At 44.9% G+C, this 23,404-nt stretch overlaps 2 protein-coding genes across 2 annotated transcripts in view; both read right to left on the reverse strand.

Moving 5' to 3' along the window:
- Window positions 1–16,692, reverse strand: part of LOC110492809 (netrin receptor UNC5B-b-like) — a 173,224-nt gene extending 156,532 nt beyond the window's left edge. Inside the window, exon 1 of the mRNA XM_036955571.1 lies at window positions 16,683–16,692. Within this exon, the coding sequence (XP_036811466.1) occupies window positions 16,683–16,692 (10 nt within the window). The remainder of the gene's footprint in view (window positions 1–16,682) is intronic.
- Window positions 16,693–18,965: 2,273 nt separating this feature from the next.
- On the reverse strand, window positions 18,966–20,817 carry LOC118942076. The gene is made up of 2 exons (XM_036956407.1): window positions 20,515–20,817; window positions 18,966–20,409 (listed from the first exon to the last, which is right to left on the reverse strand). Exons 1-2 carry the CDS (start codon window positions 20,800–20,802, stop codon window positions 19,420–19,422), a joined length of 1,278 nt encoding a protein of 425 aa, XP_036812302.1. The 5' UTR covers window positions 20,803–20,817; the 3' UTR covers window positions 18,966–19,419.
- Between the last annotated feature and the right edge of the window lie 2,587 nt (window positions 20,818–23,404).

A 23,404-nucleotide genomic window follows, 5' to 3' on the forward strand; every position in this document is an offset into this window, starting at 1 on the left:
ATAGATAGAGGGTAATAGATAGAGGATAATAGAGGGTAATAGATAGAGGATAATAGAGGGTAATAGATAGAGGATCATAGATAGAGGGTAATAGATAGAGGGTAATAGAGAATAATAGATAGAGAATAATAGATAGAGGATCATAGATAGAGGGTAATAGATAGAGGGTAATAGAGAATAATAGATAGAGGGTAATAGACAATAATAGATAGAGGGTAATAGATAGAGGATCATAGATAGAGGGTAATAGATAGAGGGTAATAGAGAATAATAGATAGAGGGTAATAGACAATAATAGATAGAGGGTAATAGATAGAGGATAATAGAGGGTAATAGATATAGGGTAATAGAGATTAATAGATAGAGGGTAATAGATAGAGGATAATAGAGGATAATATATAGAGGATAATCGAGGGTAATAGATAGAGGATAATAGAGGGTAATAGATAGAGGATAATAGAGGAAATAGATAGAGGGTAATAGAGGGTAATAGATAGAGAATAATAGAGGATAATAGATAGAGGATAATAGAGGGTAATAGATAGAGGATAATAGAGGGTAATAGAGGATAATAGATAGAGGGTAATAGATAGAGGATAATAGAGGAAATAGATAGAGGGTAATAGAGGGTAATAGATAGAGAATAATAGAGGATAATAGATAGAGGATAATAGAGGGTAATAGATAGAGGATAATAGAGGGTAATAGAGGATAATAGATAGAGGGTAATAGATAGAGGGTAATAGATAGAGGGTAATAGATAGAGGGTAATAGATAGAGGGTAATAGATAGAGGGCAATAGATAGAGGGTAATAGATAGAGGGTAATAGATATAGGGCAATAGATAGAGGGTAATAGATAGAGGGTAATAGATAGAGGACAATAGAGGCTAATAGATAGAGGGTAATAGATAGAGGGTAATAGATAGAGGGTAATAGATAGAGGGTAATAGATAGAGGGTAATAGAGAATAATAGATAGAGGGTAATAGACAATAATAGATAGAGGGTAATAGATAGAGGGTAATAGAGGATAATAGATAGAGGATAATAGAGGGTAATATATAGAGGGTAATAGATAGAGGATAATAGAGGATAATAGATAGAGGGTAATAGATAGAGGATAATAGAGGGTAATAGATAGAGGGTAATAGAGGGTAATAGATAGAGGATAATAGATAGAGGGTAATAGATAGAGGATCATAGATATAGGATAATAGATAGAGGGTAATAGAGAATAATAGATAGAGGGTAATAGATAGAGAATAATAGATAGAGGGTAATAGATAGAGGGTAATAGATAGAGGATAATAGAGGGTAATAGATAGAGGGTAATAGATAGAGGGTAATAGAGAATAATAGATAGAGGGTAATAGATAGAGGATCATAGATAGAGGGTAATAGATAGAGGGTAATAGATAGAGGGTAATAGATAGAGGGTAATAGAGGGTAATAGATAGAGGGTAATAGATAGAGGGTAATAGATAGAGGGTAATATATAGAGGGTAATAGATAGAGGGTAATATATAGAGGGTAATAGATAGAGGGTAATAGAGAATAATAGATAGAGGGTAATAGAGAATAATAGATAGAGGGTAATAGATAGAGGGTAATAGATAGAGGGTAATAGAGGGTAATAGATAGAGGGTAATAGATAGAGGGTAATAGAGAATAATAGATAGAGGGTAATAGATAGAGGGTAATAGATAGAGGGTAATAGAGGGTAATAGATAGAGGGTAATAGATAGAGGGTAATAGATAGAGGGTAATAGATAGAGGGTAATAGATAGAGAGTAATATATAGAGGGTAATAGATAGAGGGTAATATATAGAGAATAATAGATAGAGGGTAATAGAGAATAATACATAGAGGGTAATATATAGAGGATAATAGATAGAGGGTAATAGATGGAGGGTAATAGAGAATAATAGATAGAGGGTAATAGAGAATAATAGATAGAGGGTAATAGATAGAGGATAATAGATAGAGGGTAATAGAGGATAATAGATAGAGGGTAATAGAGAATAATAGATAGAGGGTAATAGAGGATAATAGATAGAGGGTAATAGATAAAGAGGATAACAGGGAGACGGAAAGGGCTGAGGAGAGTGGTAATGAAGTAGAAGAGGTGGGGGGTAGTTGAAGAGATGGGGGGTAGTTGAAGAGATGGGGGGGTAGTAGAGAGATAGGGGGTAGTTGAAGAGATGGGGGGTAGTTGAAGAGATGGGGGTAGTAGAGAGATAGGGGGTAGTTGAAGAGGTGGGGGGTAGTAGAGATATAGGGGGTAGTTGAAGAGATGGGGGGTAGTTGAAGAGATGTGGGGTAGTTGAAGAGGTGGGGGGGGGGTTAGAGATCTAGGGGTTAGTTGAAGAGATGGGGGTAGTTGAAGAGGTAGTTGAAGAGATGGGGGGTAGTTGAAGAGATGGGGGGTAGTTGAAGAGATGTGGGGTAGTTGAAGAGGTGGGGGGGTTAGAGATCTAGGGGGTAGTTGAAGAGGTGGGGGGGTTAGAGATCTAGGGGGTAGTTGAAGATCTAGGGGGTAGTTGAAGAGGTGGGGAGTAGTTGAAGATCTAGGGGGTAGTTGAAGAGGTGGGGGGGTTAGAGATCTAGGGGGTAGTTGAAGAGGTAGGGGGTAGTTGAATAGGTGGGGGGGTTAGCGAGGTGGGGGGTAGTTGAAGAGGTGGGGGGTAGTTGAAGATCTAGGGGGTAGTTGAAGAGGTGGGGGGGTAGTTGAAGATCTAGGGGGTAGTTGAAGAGATGGGGGGTAGTTGAAGAGATGGGGGGTAGTTGAAAAGGTGGGGGGTAGTTGAAGAGATGGGGGGTAGTTGAAGAGGTGGGGGGGTTAGAGATCTATCTCTTCACCCTGTCGATCGGCTCTTGGAATGGGAAGTAGTTCTGTGCTTCGGTTTACTAGAGCTAATTATTCTCCCTCTCATTCCATCCCTCCCTCTTTCTGTCTCTGCATCTCCCTTTCACAAACATACAGACTGCACCTCATATTCACCACCTAGAACAAACATCTCCATCCAGATTTTAAAAAACAACAGCATCTAGCTAGAACAACCAGGAACAAAACATATCTAACAAACCTAACAGGAAACAAGTGCTGTTATGAAGTGACACTGGGCTGGTGAATGAGTCAGTGTTAGTTCACACAGAAATTATTGATGAATAGCTTGCTGTGAGTGGTGGGAGGTAGCGGTGTGCGGTGATGATGCCATCACAGTTATAAGCAGCTGTCAGGAAGGGAGGGAGGGAGGGAGTGAGGGAGGCAGGGAGGCAGGGAGTGAGTGAGTGAGTGAGTGAGTGAGTGAGTGAGTGAGTGAGTGAGTGAGTGAGGGAGGGAGGGAGGGAGGGAGGGAGGGAGGGAGTGAGTGAGTGAGTGAGTGAGTGAGTGAGTGAGTGAGTGAGTGAGTGAGTGAGTGAGTGAGTGAGTGAGGGAGGGAGAAGGTGTGACGGTTGTCTTCGGGTGAAAGAGAGGAGGACCAAAATGCAGCGTGATGATTATCCATATTTAATAGGAAACTTAAACTATGAACGAAGACGAAACAGTCCCGTAACGTGAACAATATCACTAGAACACTGGAACAGGAACAATCACCCACAAAATACCCACAGAATATGGCTGCCTAAATATGGTTCCCAATCAGAGACAACGATAGACAGCTGCCTCTAATTGAGAACCAATCTAGGCAACGTACAAAAACACCTAGATAGGAAAACACCCCCATAAACATACAAAACCCCTAGACAAAACAAATAACACATAAATCACCCATGTCACACCCTGACCTAACCAAAATAACAAAGAAAACTAAGAATACTAAGGTCAGGGTGTGACAGAGGGTTAGGGAGGAGAAGTGGAGGTGTGGATGGATCGAGGGAGGGAGAGAACGAAAACTTGAAGGAGGAAAGGAGGGAAAGAGAATGGGAGGACAGAGGGAGGGAGGGAGGAGTAGAGGGAAGGACGGAAGAAGGAGAGGAGGAACTGGTTTTTAGTGAGTAAATGGGAGCAGGTCAGGACACTCATCGTACTGGGAGGAGAGAGGTGGAGGGACGGAGAGAGATTGGTAAAGAAATATTGTCTTGGAGGGAGATGGGGGAAATTGGGATTGGATTGAGAGAAGTGTTTAAAGATGAGTCCTTGCAGCCCAGGGAAATATGACTGGGAGAGAGAATCAGAGCTGAACTGGGAGAGAGGGGGATGGAGGGAGAGAGAGAGAGGGATGAGGGAGAGAGGGGGATGGAGGGAGGGAGAGAGGGATGAGGGAGAGAGGGATGGAGGGAGAGAGGGATGAGGGAGAGAGGGGGATGGCGGGAGATAGATGGATGGAGGGAGAGAGGGGGGTGGAGGAGAGAGGGATGAGGGAGAGAGGGGATGAGAGAGAGAGGGATGAGGGAGGGAGAGAGGGGATGAGATAGAGAGGGATGAGGGAGAGAGAGAGGGATGAGGGAGGGAGAGGGGGATGAGAGAGGGATGAGGGAGAGAGGGGGATGGAGGGAGATGGGGATGAGAGTGAGAGAGGGGGATGGAGGGAGAGAGGGGGATGGAGGGAGAGAGGGGGATGGAGGGAGAGAGGGAGATGAGAGTGAGAGAGGGGGATGAGGGAGATAAAGTGATGTAGGGGCAGAAAGAGAGAGCAGAACACCACCATAATAGACTACATCCGAACATCACACCTGCGGGACAGGTACAGGATGCAACAACAACTGTTTGAGTTACATCAGGAACGCACAATCCCTCCATCAATGCTCAGACTGTCCGCAATAGGCTGAGAGAGGCTGGACTGAGGGCTTGTAGGCCTGTTGTAAGGCAGGTCCTCACCAGACATCACCGGCAACAACGTCGCCTATGGGCACAAACCCACCCACCGCACTGACGATTTACGGTTTTGTCTCACCGGGGGTGATGGTCAGATTCGTGGTATCGTCGAAGGAATAAGCTTTACACTGAGGCCTGTACTCTGGAGCAGGATCGATTTGGAGGTAGAGGGTCCGTCATGGTCTGGGGCGGTGTGTCACAGCATCATCGGGCTGAGCTTGTTGTCATTGCAGGCAATCTCAACGCTGTGCATTACAGGGAAGACATCCTCCTCCCTCATGTGGTACCCTTCCTGCAGGCTCATCCTGACATGACCCTCCAGCATGACAATGCCACCAGCCATATTGCTCGTTCTGTGCGTGATTTCCTGCAGACAGGAATGTCAGTGTTCTGCCATGGCCAGCGAAGAGCCTAGATCTCAATCCCATTGAGCACATCTGGGACCTGTTGGATCAGAGGTGAGGGCTAGGGCAATTCCCCCCAGAAATGTCTGGGAACTTGCAGGTGCCTTGGTGGAAGCAAGAACTGTCAAATCTGGTGCAGTCCATGAGGAGGAGATGCACTGCAGTACTTAATGCAGCTGGTGGCCACACCAGAGAGCAGAACAGACAGGCCTGGATGAGATCTGTAAGGTCAGGGCCCTCTGCAAGGTACTGGGAGTCAAACAGACAGGCCTGGATGAGATCTTTAAGGTCAGGGCCCTCCCCAAAGCTCACAAAATAATTTTCGACCCAAGTCACCCCCTGTACATGGACTTTGAACTACTCCCCTCTGGGCGCAGGTATAGGGCACCCCTCAGCAGGAAAAACACAACTAGACAATAATTTGTGCCAGGAGTGATATCCCTTCTAAATAGCTCGGGTTAAATGTTCCTATCGACCCAGTAAGGTCAGCAGGCTAGTCTTTTTTTTAAAAATTGATATGTAACTGTTATGAAAGTTGTATTGTCAATTTAGTTTAGTTATTTAAATGTCATTTTAAATATGTACATGACACTGCAACAACATGTCCCCATGGGGACAATATAAAGTCAGTCAGTAAGTAGATGATACCAGTCTGATTAGATCATTCATCAACAACATGTCCCCATGGAAATAGTCTGTGTGGACATTTGATTAATTGTTCAGTAGTCTTCAGGCTTGGGGTTAGCAGGAGTGTGTGTGTGTGTGTGTGTGTGAGTACGCTGTATGAGAACATCATCATCAGAATTGAAACCGCTTGACCTCTTTATCACTGGGGTCAATTGGGTCAGTTACAGAGCACAATGGCAGCTTGCGAACACACACACGCACACGCACACGCACACGCACACACACGCACACACACACACACACACACAAACTCTTCGGGAATGAACACAATGACAGCCAGCCAGCACAAGAGTCTATTAGATCATTTCCCATAATCCTCCATCAATTCAGCACGACTGACTTCCAACAAAGAGTGTGTGTGTGTGTGTGTGTGTGTGTGTTTGTGTGTAGCAGTCACAGTGTGAGTCAAGATGTCAAGGCTACATTAAATCTCTACAGCTGCTGTAGGCCACTAGTCAAATCAAATGTTGTTTATCGGTTGCATAAACTTATTTAGTGGATGTTATAAGTCATAACAATACACATCTAAAAGTTAAAGAATGGAATTAAGAAATATATAAATATTAGGACGGAACTAGAAGTAGAGCTGTCATGTCTGTTGGAACTAGAAACAGAGCTGTCATGTCTGTTGGAACTAGAAACAGAGCTGTCATGTCTGTTGGAACTAGAAGCAGAGCTGTCATGTCTGTTGGAACTAGAAGTAGAGCTGCCATGTCTGTTGGAACTAGAAACAGAGCTGTCATGTCTGTTGGAACTAGAAACAGAGCTGTCATGTCTGTTGGAACTAGAAACAGAGCTGCCATGTCTGTTGGAACTAGAAACAGAGCTGTCATGTCTGTTGGAACTAGAAACAGAGCTGTCATGTCTGTTGGAACTAGAAACAGAGCTGTCATGTCTGTTGGAACTAGAAACAGAGCTGTCATGTCTGTTGGAACTAGAAACAGAGCTGTCATGTCTGTCAGCGCCATCTTATTTGGGTCAAGATGCTGTGAGTTACTACCCAATATGTCAAGTCTACATTAAAGACTCTACAGGTGCTGTGAGTTACTACCCAATATGTCAAGTTTACATTAAAGACTCTACAGGTGCTGTGAGTTACTACCCAATATGTCAAGTCTACATTAAAGACTCTACAGGTGCTGTGTTTGGGGGAAGGCCCTTTCCTGTTTCAGCATGACAATGCCCCCCCCCCCCCCCCCCCCCCGTGCACAAAGCGAGGTCAACACAGAAATGGTTTGTCGAGATTGGTGTGGAAGAAATTGGGGGACAGCCTGCCACGCCGTCTCCTCGTGGAGTAACAGGTAGTCAGCCTGCCACGCCGTCTCCTCGTGGAGTAACAGGTAGTCAGCCTGCCACGCCGTCTCCTCGTGGAGTAACAGGTAGTCAGCCTGCCACGCAGTCTCCTCGTGGAGTAACAGGTGGTCAGCCTGCCACGCCGTCTCCTCGTGGAGTAACAGGTAGTCAGCCTGCCACGCCGTCTCCTCGTGGAGTAACAGGTAGTCAGCCTGCCACGCCGTCTCCTCGTGGAGTAACAGGTAGTCAGCCTGCCGCGCCGTCTCCTCGTGGAGTAACAGGTAGTCAGCCTGCCACGCCGTCTCCTCGTGGAGTAACAGGTAGTCAGCCTGCCACGCCGTCTCCTCGTGGAGTAACAGGTAGTCAGCCTGCCACGCCGTCTCCTCGTGGAGTAACAGGTAGTCAGCCTGCCACGCCGTCTCCTCGTGGAGTAACAGGTAGTCAGCCTGCCACGCCGTCTCCTCGTGGAGTAACAGGTAGTCAGCCTGCCACGCCGTCTCCTCGTGGATCGCAATGTAATCGGCCATAATCGGCGTCCAAAAATGCCGATTACCGATTGTTATGAAAACTTGAAATTGATCCTAATGAATCGGCCATGCCAATTATTCGGTCGACCTCTAGTTCCAACATCTATTGGAAAGCCTTCCCAGAAGAGTGGAGGCTGTTATAGCAGCAATGTTCCAACATCTAGTGGAAAGCCTTCCCAGAAGAGTGGAGGCTGTTATAGCAGCAATGTTCCAACATCTAGTGGAAAGCCTTCCCAGAAGAGTGGAGGCTGTTATAGCAGCAATGTTCCAACATCTAGTGGAAAGCCTTCCCAGAAGAGTGGAGGCTGTTATAGCAGCAATGTTCCAACATCTAGTGGAAAGCCTTCCCAGATGAGTGGAGGCTGGTATAGCAGTAATGTTCCAACATCTAGTGGAAAGCCTCCCCAGAAGAGTGGAGGCTGTTATAGCAGCAATTTTCCAACATCTAGTGGAAAGCCTTCCCAGAAGAGTGGAGGCTGTTATAGCAGCAATGTTCCAACATCTAGTGGAAAGCCTTCCCAGAAGAGTGGAGGCTGTTATAGCAGCAATGTTCCAACATCTAGTGGAAAGCCTTCCCAGAAGAGTGGAGGCTGTTATAGCAGCAATGTTCCAACATCTAGTGGAAAGCCTTCCCAGAAGAGTGGAGGCTGTTATAGCAGCAATGTTCCAACATCTAGTGGAAAGCCTTCCCAGAAGAGTGGAGGCTGGTATAGCAGTAATGTTCCAACATCTAGTGGAAAGCCTCCCCAGAAGAGTGGAGGCTGTTATAGCAGCAATGTTCCAACATCTAGTGGAAAGCCTTCCCAGAAGAGTGGAGGCTGTTATAGCAGCAATGTTCCAACATCTAGTGGAAAGCCTTCCCAGAAGAGTGGAGGCTATTATAGCAGCAATGTTCCAACATCTAGTGGAAAGCCTTCCCAGAAGAGTGGAGGCTGTTATAACGGCAAAAAGCGGAGACCAAATCCAAATGATTTTGAGATGTTCGACAAGTAGGTGTCTACAAACTGATGGTCATACAGTGTGTATAATCTGTCCTGTATAATCTGCCTCTGTAACGTCAAGCAAATGTTAGACATATAGACAATATATCTGATTATTGTGCACAGGGGACTGTACAATATTTAATGCTAACTCAAAAAAAGAGAATTGGGTATTCAAAAAGTTAAGATAAAAGTAAAATACAAAGAAATAGAGTGTTGTATAGTACAACAGTAAACGGCGCCATGTTTCACATCGTCTCCCAATGATTCGAGACAGGGGAGTGTCCACCCTAAAGTGATGACACACACCTCGATCAATGACAGAAGACTTAATGATCCACAGATCCTCAAACGGTTCTACAGCTGCACCATCGAGAGCATCCTGACTAGTTGCATCACCGCCTGGTATGGCAACCTGCCAGCGCTCAGGAACTCAGGAACAACGACCCAAAAGCACACAGCCAAGAAAAAAAATGAGTGGCTTCGGGACAAGTTTTAAATGTCTTTGAGTGGCCAGAACCTGGACTTGAACCAGATCGAACATCTCTGGAGACCTGAAAATAGCTGTGCAGCAACACTCCCCATGTAACCTGACAGAACTTGAGAGGATCTGCAGAGAGGAATGGGAGAAACTCCCCAAATAAAGGTGTGCCAAGCTTGTAGCTTGCCAAGAAGACTCGAGGCTGTTATCGCTGCCAAAGGCGCTTCAACAAAGTACTGAGTAAAGGGTCTGAATACTCATGTAATATTTTTGTTTTTTTATTATACATTTGCAAAAATGTCTAAAAAACAGTTTTTGCTTTGTCATTATGAGGTATTGTGTGTAGATTAATGAGGGGTGAAAAAATCGAAAAGTCAAGGGAGAGAAGAGAGGGAGAGAGAGAAGAGAGGGAGAGAGAGAGGAGAGAGGGAGAGAGGGAGAGAGGGAGAGAGGGAGAGAGAGAGAAGAGAAGAGGAGAGAAGAGAGGGAGAGAGAGAGGAGAGAGGGAGAGAGGGAGAGAGGGAGAGAGGGAGAGAGAGAGAAGAGAAGAGGAGAGAAGAGAGGGAGAGAGAGAGAGAGAGAGAAGAGAAGAGGAGAGAAGAGAGGGAGAGAGAGAGAGAGAAGAGAAGGAGAGAGAGAAGGAGAGAGGGAGAGAGAGAAGAGAGAGAGAGAAGAGGGAGAGAAAAGAGAGGGGAGAGGGAGAGAGAGAAGAGAGGGCTGAGCGAAGAGAAGGAGAGAGAAGAAAGGGAGAGCGAGAAGAGAAGGAGAGAAAGAGAAGAGAAGGAGAGAGAGAGAGAAGAGAGGGAGAGAAGAGAGGGAGAGAAGAGAGGGAGAGTGAAAATGGGAGAGAAAAAATGGGAGAGAGAAGAAGGGGTAGAGAGAAGAGAAGGAGAGAGAGAGAGAAGAGAAGGAGAGAGAGAGAGAAGAGAAGGAGAGAGAGAGAGAAGAGAATGAGAGAGAGAGAGAGAAGAAAAGGAGAGAGAGAGAGAAGAGAAGGAGAGAGAACACTCTTCTGGCCCTCAGAGAGAAGGGAGAAATGTACACTGACAGGGCCAGTCCCAGATCCACTCCAATGCAAACATGCCTCCTTCTCCTCATATGAGCAATAACACAACGCCTGGCCTGGCCGCCTCCTATGATGCTTACGTTGTCCTTTGTTTGGCTAAGCAGCATGTTATGTGGCCCATTAGGAAACAGGAGGGTACGGGACACAGAGACCAAAATATCCCCAGGTCACTATCACTCGTTACCCCGCTCTCTCCTTCCATCTCCCGCTCTATCCCCCCCTCTCTCGCCCCCTTCCTTCCTCTCTACCCCTCTCTCCCCCACCCCACTTCTCTCTCCCGCTCTCTCCCCCCTCTCTCGCCCCCTTTCCTTCCTCTCTACCCCTCTGTCCCCCCCTCTCTCGCCCCCTTCCTTCCTCTCTACCCCTCTCTCCCCCACCCCACTTCTCTCTCCCGCACTCTCCCCCCTCTCTCGCCCCCTTCCTTCCTCTCTACCCCTCTCTCCCCCACCCCACTTCTCTCTCCCGCTCTCTCCCCCCCTCTCTCGCCCCCTTCCTTCCTCTCTACCCCTCTCTCCCCCACCCCACTTCTCTCTCCCGCTCTCCCCCCCCCTCTCTCGCCCCCTTCCTTCCTTCCCCAACCCCCCCCCCCCCCCCCCCCCCTTATATTCTAGGGGTTATTCTGAACTAATCTCCTCAGGCCATAATTCAGATTAGATTTGGTGTTATTATTGCTCTGTCCATTCCCCACTGCCCTGCCTGCTGTTTGGATGTGTGTTGTGTGTGTGTGTGTGTGTGTGTGTGTGTGTGTGTGTGTGTGTGTGTGTGTGTAGGATAAACCTACTGACAGACGTCCATGGTGCCTGGACCACTCTGTTTGAGAGAATTGATTAAAATGACTGACCACTGACCCAGATTTGAAGGCTGAGCAAAATAGATTCTGTGAAAATTTATATTATACTACTGTATAAAGAAAAAGATAGAGAGAGAAAGAGACAGAGAGAGAGAGACAGAGAGAGAGAGAGACAGAGAGAGAGAGAGACAGAGAGAGAGAGAGACAGAGTGAGAGAGAGACAGAGAGAGAGAGAGACAGAGAGAGAGAGAGACAGAGAGAGAGAGAGACAGAGAGAGAGAGAGACGGATAGAGAGAGAGACAGAGAGAGAGAGAGACAGAGAGAGAGAGAGACAGAGAGAGAGAGAGACAGAGTGAGAGAGAGACAGAGAGAGAGAGAGAGAGAGTGAGAGAGAGACAGAGAGAGAGAGAGACAGAGTGAGAGAGAGACAGAGTGAGAGAGAGACAGAGAGAGAGAGAGACAGAGAGAGAGAGAGACAGAGAGAGAGAGAGACAGAGTGAGAGAGAGACAGAGAGAGAGAGAGACAGAGTGAGAGAGAGACAGAGAGAGAGAGAGACAGTGAGAGAGAGACAGAGTGAGAGAGAGACAGAGTGAGAGAGAGAGAGAGAGAAACAGAGAGAGAGAGAGACAGAGAGAGAGAGAGAGACAGGGAGAGAGATAGAGACAGAGAGAGAGAGAGAGAGAGAGAGACAGATAGAGAAACAGAGTGAGAGAGAGAGAGAGAAACAGTGAGAGAGACAGAGAGAGACAGACAGAGAAACAGAGTGAGAGAGAGAGACAGAGTGAGAGAGAGACAGAGAGAGAGAGAGAGACAGGGAGAGAGACAGAGAGAGACAGAGAGAGACAGAGAGAGAGAGAAACAGTGAGAGAGAGATTATATGACAGGTGTTAGTTGAAATAACTCAAGGTGATCCCAGCTTCTATCAAACCTAGATAAAACCCTCACGTCATCATGCCATCTCATTCCATCCCAGCCCATCTCATCTCATCCCAGCCATCTCATCCCAGCCATCTCATCCCAGCCCATCTCATCCCAGCCCATCTCATCCCAGCCCATCTCATTCCATCCCAGCCCATCTCATCCCAGCCATCTCATTCCATCCCAGCCCATCTCATCTCATCCCAGCCCATCTCATCTCATCCCAGCCATCTCATCCCAGCCCATCTCATCGCAGCCCATCTCATCTCATCCCAGCCCATCTCATTCCATCCCAGCCCATCTCATCTCATCCCAGCCCATCTCATCCCAGCCATTTCATCTCATCCCAGCCATCTGATTCCATCTTAAATACACAGTAAATTTATTGAAAACTTTATTGAGTTTTCCTCCCTAATTGGAAAATGTATTGTGGTATTATGTAGAAAGAAAGAATACTGAAAATGTATGAATTCAGTGTTAGTTGCTTTGGTTATCGTCTAGAGCAAAGGGAAGCCCAGCCGCGAGCTGCTTAGTAACGCCAGATGAGCTAAATGACTTCTATGCTTCGAGGCAAGCAACGCTGAAGCATGCATGAGAGCACCAGCTGTTCCAGATGACTGTGTTATCATGCTCGCCTTGTCCGATGTGAGTAATCCCTTTAAACAGGTCAACATTCACAAGGCCCTCCCACTCCCTTTTCATATGCTGCTGCTCCTCACCGCTTATGACCTATTATCTGTGCATAGTCACTTTATCCCTACCTACATGTACATATTACATGTTTTGCCAAAATTACAAATCATGGTCTTGACTCGGTCTTGCCCCGCCTCCGGTCTTGGTCCAGTTTTGGTCTTGCTTGAGGTGGTCTCTCGAACATAACACTTCCGCATTCACACAGACAAGGACATCCTCCTTGCCTCTTCGGAGAATTGCAGGGAATATTAATTAATTATGCATTCTGTTCATGTTTTATGATAAACTTGGGCAAATTAATACATTTTCGATTCAGTTGATTCCCTACTAAGGTCTATATATGTTTTGAATATTGTTGAATTCTGTTTTCAATGCCTGGATTCCGTGAGGGTCATAATGATCATATTTACATGAGAATGAGGTTCTCCGCTACCTATTGTTCCTGCAGTGATGATTCAACATCTTCATCTAAAATGTTTTCATCTATAATCGGCAAAAAGGCTAGACCTATCATCAGCCTATGCAAATCAGGGTGCCAAATGAAAGGCTCTCTAACGGACGCGATTCGGTAGGCTACACTGACTGGCGAGTCACTCAATGTAGCGTCACTGTCTGGCACAGACAGTAAAAATAAACAAATAGAAAGGAAACCCTTTGGTCCCGATACCGTGGACCTATAACCAAGATGATTTATGAACGGCAAAGAGATATAGGCGATTTACTTTATTCAGTATTTTATAGAAGATGTTCGACATCTTCTATAAAATAGTCAACACTTGCTGTTCCAGTTGTTAATCAACGCACTGTAAAGAGACCACGAGTCCGCGTGGCTACGTGAAACTCCAAAATAAAGTAAAATGAATGTCCCAGAAAACAACTTGGGCAAATTAATACATTTTCGATTCAGCTATATATGTTTTGAATATTGTCAAGCAAAGAGGAGCCTCATCGTTACCATTTACGTTACACATGGGATGTACAGATTCACGAGCATCATGCAATCTCACTCCGTGACATCTGACAACCGGACATATGTATATAATGACGAGATGCTCATGTCTCTGCCCAATGGGAGTCGTTGTCCCCAACGGCGGGAAGGCAGGCCACTAGTTTAGGTCCAAAATAAGCCCATAGAAAATCATTGGTTTTATTTTTGGGACAGATTTTTTTTTTGTGAGAGTGAAACCTCTCGCTTGGCCTACTCCTCTCTGCTGCGTTTCTTGTCCTTACTCTCTTTGTGACTGATAAGGATAAGCAAAGAAGATGCACAGCTTTAAATTCTAATCACCAGAATAGCGAATTGAAGCTTTTAAAATTAAAAGTTCATATGAAGTGAAACATGTAGCCAGGTTCACATATTTACATATTTATATTATTATTATTTATATTTACATATTTCTATCACATATTTACATATTTATATTATTATTATTTATATTTACATATTTATATCACATATTTACATATTTATATTATAATTATTTATATTTACATATTTATATACGTACATATTTATATTACATATTTACATATTTATACACGGCTGATTAGCCGACATGCTGCGCTAATGGAACAACACTACCATGATGCACAGCACCATCCTTCTATTATGGAACCTGTTGTATACAAAATCCCAGAGTTTGTGCCAGCTCTACCCCACCCCCCGTCCAATGCCAATATGCCAGAGCCAGATCAACCCCCACCCCCCGTCCAATGTCAATATGCCAGAGCCAGATCAACCCCCCCCCCCATTGTGCCACTGATCTGTGATATAAAGGATAAAGGAAGTTTGGAGACCCAACTAACAATATACCAATGACCATCTTTTCTGTTTAAAAAAAATAATTTACGGATAGCCAGGGGCCCACTCCAACACGCAGACACCATTTACAAAGGAAGAAATTCTGTTTAGTGAGTCCACCAGATCAGAGGCAGTAGGGATGACCAAGGATGTTCTCTGTTTAGTGAGTCCTCCAGATCAGAGGCAGTGGGGATGACCAGGGATGTTCTCTGTTTAGTGAGTCCTCCAGATCAGAGGCAGTAGGGATGACCAGGGATGTTATCTGTTTAGTGAGTCCTCCAGATCAGAGGTAGTAGGGATGACCAGGGATGTTCTCTGTTTAGTGAGTCTGTCAGATCAGAGGCAGTAGGGATGACCAGGGATGTTCTCTGTTTAGTGAGTCTGTCAGATCAGAGGCAGGGATGTTATCTGTTTAGTGAGTCCTCCAGATCAGAGGCAGTAGGGATGACCAGGGATGTTCTCTGTTTAGTGAGTCCTCCAGATCAGAGACAGTGGGGATGACCAGGGATGTTCTCTGTTTAGTGAGTCCTCCAGATCAGAGGCAGTAGGGATGACCAGGGATGTTTTCTGTTTAGTGAGTCCTCCAGATCAGAGGCAGTAGGGATGACCAGGGATGTTCTCTGTTTAGTGAGTCCTCCAGATCAGAAGCAGTAGGGGTGACCAGGGATGTTCTCTGTTTAGTGAGTCCTCCAGATCAGAGGCAGTAGGGATGACCAGGGATGTTCTCTGTTTAGTGAGTCCTCCAGATCAGAGGCAGTAGGGATGACCAGGGATGTTCTCTGTTTAGTGAGTCCTCCAGATCAGAGGCAGTAGGGATGACCAGGGATGTTCTCTGTTTAGTGAGTCCTCCAGATCAGAGGCAGTAGGGATGACCAGGGATGTTCTCTGTTTAGTGAGTCCTCCAGATCAGAGACAGTGGGGATGACCAGGGATGTTCTCTGTTTAGTGAGTCCTCCAGATCAGAGGCAGTAGGGATGACCAGGGATGTTCTCTGTTTAGTGAGTCCTCCAGATCAGAGGCAGTAGAGATGACCAGGGATGTTCTCTGTTTAGTGAGTCCTCCAGATCAGAGGCAGTAGGGATGACCAGGGATGTTCTCTGTTTAGTGAGTCCTCCAGATCAGAGGCAGTGGGGATGACCAGGGATGTTCTCTGTTTAGTGAGTCTGTCAGATCAGAGGCAGTAGGGATGACCAGGGATGTTCTCTGTTTAGTGAGTCTGTCAGATCAGAGGCAGGGATGTTCTCTGTTTAGTGAGTCCTCCAGATCAGAGGCAGTAGGGATGACCAGGGATGTTCTCTGTTTAGTGAGTCCTCCAGATCAGAGGCAGTGGGGATGACCAGGGATGTTCTCTGTTTAGTGAGTCCTCCAGATCAGAGGTAGTAGGGATGACCAGGGATGTTCTATGTTTAGTGAGTCCTCCAGATCAGAGGCAGTAGGGATGACCAGGGATGTTCTCTGTTTAGTGAGTCCTCCAGATCAGAGGCAGTAGGGATGACCAGGGATGTTCTCTGTTTAGTGAGTCCTCCAGATCAGAGGCAGTAGGGATGACCAGGGATGTTCTCTGTTTAGTGAGTCCTCCAGATCAGAGGCAGTAGGGATGACCAGGGATGTTCTCTGTTTAGTGAGTCTTCCAGATCAGAGGCAGTAGGGATGACCAGGGATGTTCTCTGTTTAGTGAGTCCTCCAGATCAGAGGCAGTAGGGATGACCAGGGATGTTCTCTGTTTAGTGAGTCCTCCAGATCAGAGTCAGTAGGGATGACCAGGGATGTTCTCTGTTTTGTGAGTCCTCCAGATCAGAAGGGGAAAATGTACGGAGTAAAAAGTACATCATTTTCTTTAGGAATGTAGTGAAGTAAAAGTACAAATTGGCAAAATAATAATAAATAGTAAAGTACAGATTCACCAAAAACGACTTAAGGAGTAACTTTAAAGTATTTTTACAGCGGTCTGAGGCACTCCATCTCAGTGCTAGAAGCGTCACTACAGACACCCTGGTTCGAATCCAGGCTGTATCACAACCGGCAGTGATTGGGAGTCCCACCGGGCGGCGCACAGTTGACCCAACATCGTCCGGGTTTTGGCCTGTGATAGGCCGTCATTGCAAAATAAGAATTTGTTCTTAACTGACTGGTTAAATAAAGGTTTGATAAATAAATACTTAGTACTTTACACCACTGCCACTGAGTCAATCAGGAATGAACATAAACAGGAACAGTACCTCCATTCATGCTGATAGTGTGAAGATTCTAAGGGTACAGAAGGATTGAGCATCTTGTTTAATAAGGTAACCAAGAGCAACATAAATTATTTTCTAATTTTCTGCCTCCAAAAAGATATTTTTCTGTCAAAATGTAACGAGTACTTTTGAGTGTCAGGGAAAATATATGGAGTAAAAAGTACATTATTTTCTTTAGGAATGTACTGAAGTAAAAGTAAACGTTGGCAAAAACATATAAACAGTTAAGTAAAGTAGAGATACACCAAAAAAACTACTCAAGTAGTACTTCAAAGTATTTTCTACTAAAGTACTTTACACCACTGGAAAAAGGGCAACCAGTGAGGAACAACCACCATTGTAAATACAACCCATATTGATCAACCAGTGAGGAACAACCACCATTGTAAATACAACCCATATTGATCAACCAGTGAGGAACAACCACCATTGTAAATACAACCCATATTGATCAACCAGTGAGGAACAACCACCATTGTAAATACAACCCATATTGATCAACCAGTGAGGAACAAACACCATTGTAAATACAACCCATATTGATCAACCAGTGAGGAACAAACAACATTGTAAATACAACCCATATTGATCAACCAGTGAGGAACAAACACCATTGTAAATACAACCCATATTGATCTGTTTATTTGTCATCCCGTTTGTTACAACACTATATATATATATATTATTAGACATAATGTGACATTTGAAATATCTTTATTCTTTTGGAACTGGGTGTGGGTGTAATGTTTACTGTTCCTTTTTGATTGTTTATTGTTTACACCTTTGTTTATGATCTATTTCACTTGCTCCACACCCCCCCCCCCCCCCCCCCCCCCCCCCCCAGTGAAACGGGAAGGAGGGTGGGGCTGACAGGGGACAGGAATAAAGACACTGTGGGGGGGGGGGGGGGGGGTCCATTGTGAGGAGACTGAATAGAGGAGTTATGTCTGGGGGACAACAGAACACACATACTACTTCAGCATGAGTGTGTGTGTCTGCTGTCTACTGCTGAATGTCAAACACACACACATACACACCAGAATAACCTGTTGTGGAGAAATGCTTACCGACATTTGAAGCCAAAAAAGGTCAACGTCAAAGGTCAGCAGCGGAGTTCACACAAAAATCATCAGGGTTATTTATCTCCCATGCTCAGGATCATTAGGGTTATTTATCTCCCATGCTCAGGATCATTAGGGTTATTTATCTCCCATGCTCAGGATCATTAGGGTTATTTATATCCCATGCTCAGGATCATTAGGGTTATTTATCTCCCATGCCCAGGATCATTAGGGTTATTTATCTCCCATGCCCAGGATCATTAGGGTTATTTATCTCCCATGCCCAGGATCATTAGGGTTATTTATCTCCCATGCTCAGGATCATTAGGCTTATTTATCTCCCATGCCCAGGATCATTAGGGTTATTTATTTCCCATGCCCAGGATCATTAGGGTTATTTATCTCCCATGCCCAGGATCATTAGGGTTATTTATCTCCCATGCCCAGGATCATTAGGGTTATTTATCTCCCATGCTCAGGATCATCAGGGTTATTTATCTCCCATGCCCAGGATCATTAGGGTTATTTATCTCCCATGCCCAGGATCATTAGGGTTATTTATCTCCCATGCCCAGGATCATTAGGGTTATTTATCTCCCATGCCCAGGATCATTAGGGTTATTCATCTCCCATGCCCAGGATCATTAGGGTTATTAATTTCCCATGCCCAGGATCATTAGGGTTATTTATCTCCCATGCTCAGGATCATCAGGGTTATTTATCTCCCATGCCCAGGATCATTAGGGTTATTTATCTCCCATGCTCAGGATCATTAGGGTTATTTATCTCCCATGCTCAGGATCATTAGGGTTATTTATCTCCCATGCTCAGGATCATTAGGGTTATTTATCTCCCATGCCCAGGATCATCAGGGTTATTTATCTCCCATGCTCAGGATCATTAGGGTTATTTATCTCGCATGCCCAGGATCATTAGGGTTATTTATCTATCATGCCCAGGATCATAAGGGTTATTTATCTCCCATGCCCAGGATCATTCAGGTTAGTGAATAACATACTATAGAGGGGTTTATTCAGGTTAGTTAATAACAGACTATAGAGGGGTTTATTCAGGTTAGTTAATAACAGACTATAGAGGGGTTTATTCAGGTTAGTTAATAACAGACTATAGAGGGGTTTATTCAGGTTAGTTAATAACAGACTATAGTTGTATAGAGGGGTTTATTCAGGTTAGTTAATAACAGACTATAGAGGGGTTTATTCAGGTTAGTTAATAACAGACTATAGAGGGGTTTATTCAGGTTAGTTAATAACAGACTATAGAGGGGTTTATTCAGGTTAGTTAATAACAGTGGAGGACTGTAGTTCTTAGAGTGGTTTTAAAGCAGCACAATATGTGAAGTCAGATAAGACTTTCTTCGACATCAGTTGTGCAACCTTTCGGTTTACATTATCCTGTAGACTGGGTTTCATAACATTATCCTGTAGACTGGGTTTCATAACATTATCCTGTAGACTGGGATTCGTAACATTATCCTGTAGACTGGGTTTTTTAACATTATCCTGTAGGCTGGGTTTCATAGCATTATCCTGTAGACTGGGTTTCATAGCATTATCCTGTAGACTGGGTTTCATAACATTATCCTGTAGACTGGGTTTCGTAACATTATCTTGTAGACTGGGTTTCATAACATTATCCTATTGACTGGGTTTCGTAACATTATCCTGTAGACTGGGTTTCATAACATTATCCTGTAGACTGGGATTCGTAACATTATCTTGTAGACTGGGTTTCATAACATTATCCTGTAGACTGGGTTTCGTAACATTATTCTGTAGACTGGGTTTCTTAGCATTATCATGTAGACTGGGTTTCATAACATCCTGTAGACTGGGTTTCATAGCATTATCCTGTAGACTGGGTTTCATAGCATTATCCTGTAGACTGGGTTTCATAGCATTATCCTGTAGACTGGGTTTCATAGCATTATCCTGTAGACTCGGTTTCATAGCATTATCCTGTAGACTGGGTTTCATAACATTATCCTGTAGGCTGGGTTTCATAACATTATCCTGTAGGCTGGGTTTCATAGCATTATCCTGTAGACTGGGTTTCATAGCATTATCCTGTAGACTGGGTTTCATAGCATTATCCTGTAGACTGGGTTTCATAGCATTATCCTGTAGACTGGGTTTCATAACATCCTGTAGACTGGGTTTCATAACATTATCCTGTAGACTGGGTTTCATAGCATTATCCTGTAGACTGGGATTCATAACATTATCCTGTAGACTGGGTTTCGTAACATTATCCTGTAGACTGGGTTTCATAACATTATCCTGTAGACTGGGTTTCATAGCATTATCCTGTAGACTGGGTTTCATAGCATTATCCTGTAGACTGGGTTTCATAACATTATCCTGTAGACTGGGTTTCATAGCATTATCCTGTAGACTGGGTTTCATAACATCCTGTAGACTGGGTTTCATAACATTATCCTGTAGACTGGGTTTCATAGCATTATCCTGTAGACTGGGATTCATAACATTATCCTGTAGACTGGGTTTCGTAACATTATCCTGTAGACTGGGTTTCATAACATTATCCTGTAGACTGGGTTTCGTAACATTATCCTGTAGACTGGGTTTCATAACATTATCCTGTAGACTGGGTTTCATAGCATTATCCTGTAGACTGGGTTTCATAGCATTATCCTGTAGACTGGGTTTCATAACATCCTGTAGACTGGGTTTCATAACATTATCCTGTAGACTGGGTTTCATAGCATTATCCTGTAGACTGGGATTCATAACATTATCCTGTAGACTGGGTTTCGTAACATTATCCTGTAGACTGGGTTTCATAACATTATCCTGTAGACTGGGTTTCATAGCATTATCCTGTAGACTGGGTTTCATAGCATTATCCTGTAGACTGGGTTTCATAGCATTATCCTGTAGACTGGGTTTCGTAACATTATCCTGTAGACTGGGTTTCATAGCATTATCCTGTAGACTGGGTTTCATAACATTATCCTGTAGACTGGGTTTCGTAACATTATCCTGTAGACTGGGTTTCATACGTGGATGTTGTTGGAATCTCAATTCAATTAAAATAATATGTGTTATTTATTAATACTTGGGCATGTTAATCAGCAGAACAACATGACAGCACACCACAACCACAACCACACCACAACCACACCACAACCACACCCACAACCACACCCACAACCACACAACTACACCACAACCACACAACCACACCCACAACCACAACCACAACCACACAACCACACAACACAGCAACCACACTGTAACCACAACCACACTGTAACCACACCACCACAACCACACAAAAACCACACCACAACCACACAACACTGCAACCACACCACAACCACACAACCACACCACCACACTGTAACCACAAACATACTGTAACCACACCACCACAACCACATCCACACTGTAACCACAACCACATCACAACCACAACACCACAACCACACTGTAACCACAACCACAACACCACAACCACATCACAACCACAACACCACAACCACACTGTAACCACAACACCACAACCACAACACCACAACCACATCACAACCACACCCACAACACCACAACCACACTGTAACCACAACCACACCACAACCACAACACCACAACCACACTATAACCACAACCACAACAACCACACTGTAACCACAACCACAACACCACAACACCACAACCACATCACAACCACAAACACACCACAACCACACTGTAACCACAACCACAACACCACAACCACATCACAACCACAACCACACCCACATCACAACCACATCACAACCACACCACAATCACACTGTAACCACAACCACAACACCCAAACCACATCACAACCACAACCACACCCATATCACAACCACATCACAACCACAACCACACTGTAACCACAACCACATCACAACCACAACCACATCACAACCACAACCACATCACAACCACAACCACATCACAACCACATCACAACCACATCCACATCACAACCACAACCACATCACAACCACATCACAACCACAACCACATCACAACCACATCACAACCACAACCACATCACAACCACAACCACATCACAACCACATCACAACCACATCCACATCACAACCACAACCACATCACAACCACATCACAACCACAACCACATCACAACCACATCACAACCACAACCACATCACAACCACAACCACATCACAACCACAACCACACCACAACCACAACCACACTGTAACCACAACCACATCACAACCACATCACAACCACAACCACATCACAACCACAACCACATCACAACCACAACCACATCACAACCACATCACAACCACAACCACACTGTAACCACAACCACATCACAACCACAACCACACCACAACCACACTGTAACCACAACCACACCACAACCACAACCACACTGTAACCACAACCACATCACAACCACAACCACAACCACACTGTAACCACAACCACACCACAACCACAACCACACTGTAACCACAACCACATCACAACCACAACCACAACCACACTGTAACCACAACCACATCACAACCACAACCACAACCACACTGTAACCACAACCACATCACAACCACAACCACAACCACACTGTAACCACAACACCACAACACCACAACCACACTGTAACCACAACCACATCACAACCACAACCACAACCACACTGTAACCACAACCACATCACAACCACAACCACAACCACACTGTAACCACAACACCACAACACCACAACCACACTGTAACCACAACCACATCACAACCACAACCACAACCACACTGTAACCACAACCACAACCACAACCACACTGTAACCACAACACCACAACACCACAACCACACTGTAACCACAACCACATCACAACCACAACCACAACCACACTGTAACCACAACCACATCACAACCACAACCACAACCACACTGTAACCACATCACAACCACAACCACAACCACACTGTAACCACAACACCACAACACCACAACCACATCACAACCACATCACAACCACAACCACATTAAGTAATTTGTTTTGCTGCCAGAGAGCATATTTAAGAGTATATACACTCAGTGAATAAAATATACTGTTTAATATAATAAAACATTCAGAGGCCAGTTTATTAGGTACACCCATCTAGTACAGGTATGGACCCCCCTTTGAAACGTTGCTCAATCGGTATCAAGGGACCTAACGTCTGTCAGGAAAAACATCCCCCCCTCACCAGTACACTACCTGACCACCAGCCAGTACCGTTTAGACACCAGGCAGGATGGGGGCCATGGACTCATGCTGTTTACGCCCAACCCTGACTCATCCTATCTGCACGACGCAAGGGGAACCGGGATTCGTCGGACCAGGCAATGTTTTTCCACTCCTCAGTTGTTCAGTGATGGTGTGTCCAGTGGGGCCGCTTCTTCTTCTTGTTTTTAGCCGATAGGAGTGGAACCCGGTGTGGTCGTCTGCTGTAATAGTTGCCTGTTCGCGCCTGTTAGCGCCTGTTTTTTGCGCCTGTAAGCCTTTCACGATTCTTGCCATTCTCCTTCGACCTCTTTCATCAACCAGCTGTTTTCGCCCACAGGACTGCCACTGACTGGATGTTTTCTGTTTGTCGCACCATT

The sequence above is a fragment of the Oncorhynchus mykiss genome, chromosome 20, assembly GCF_013265735.2.
Source record: "Oncorhynchus mykiss isolate Arlee chromosome 20, USDA_OmykA_1.1, whole genome shotgun sequence".
Taxonomy (NCBI): domain Eukaryota; kingdom Metazoa; phylum Chordata; class Actinopteri; order Salmoniformes; family Salmonidae; genus Oncorhynchus; species Oncorhynchus mykiss.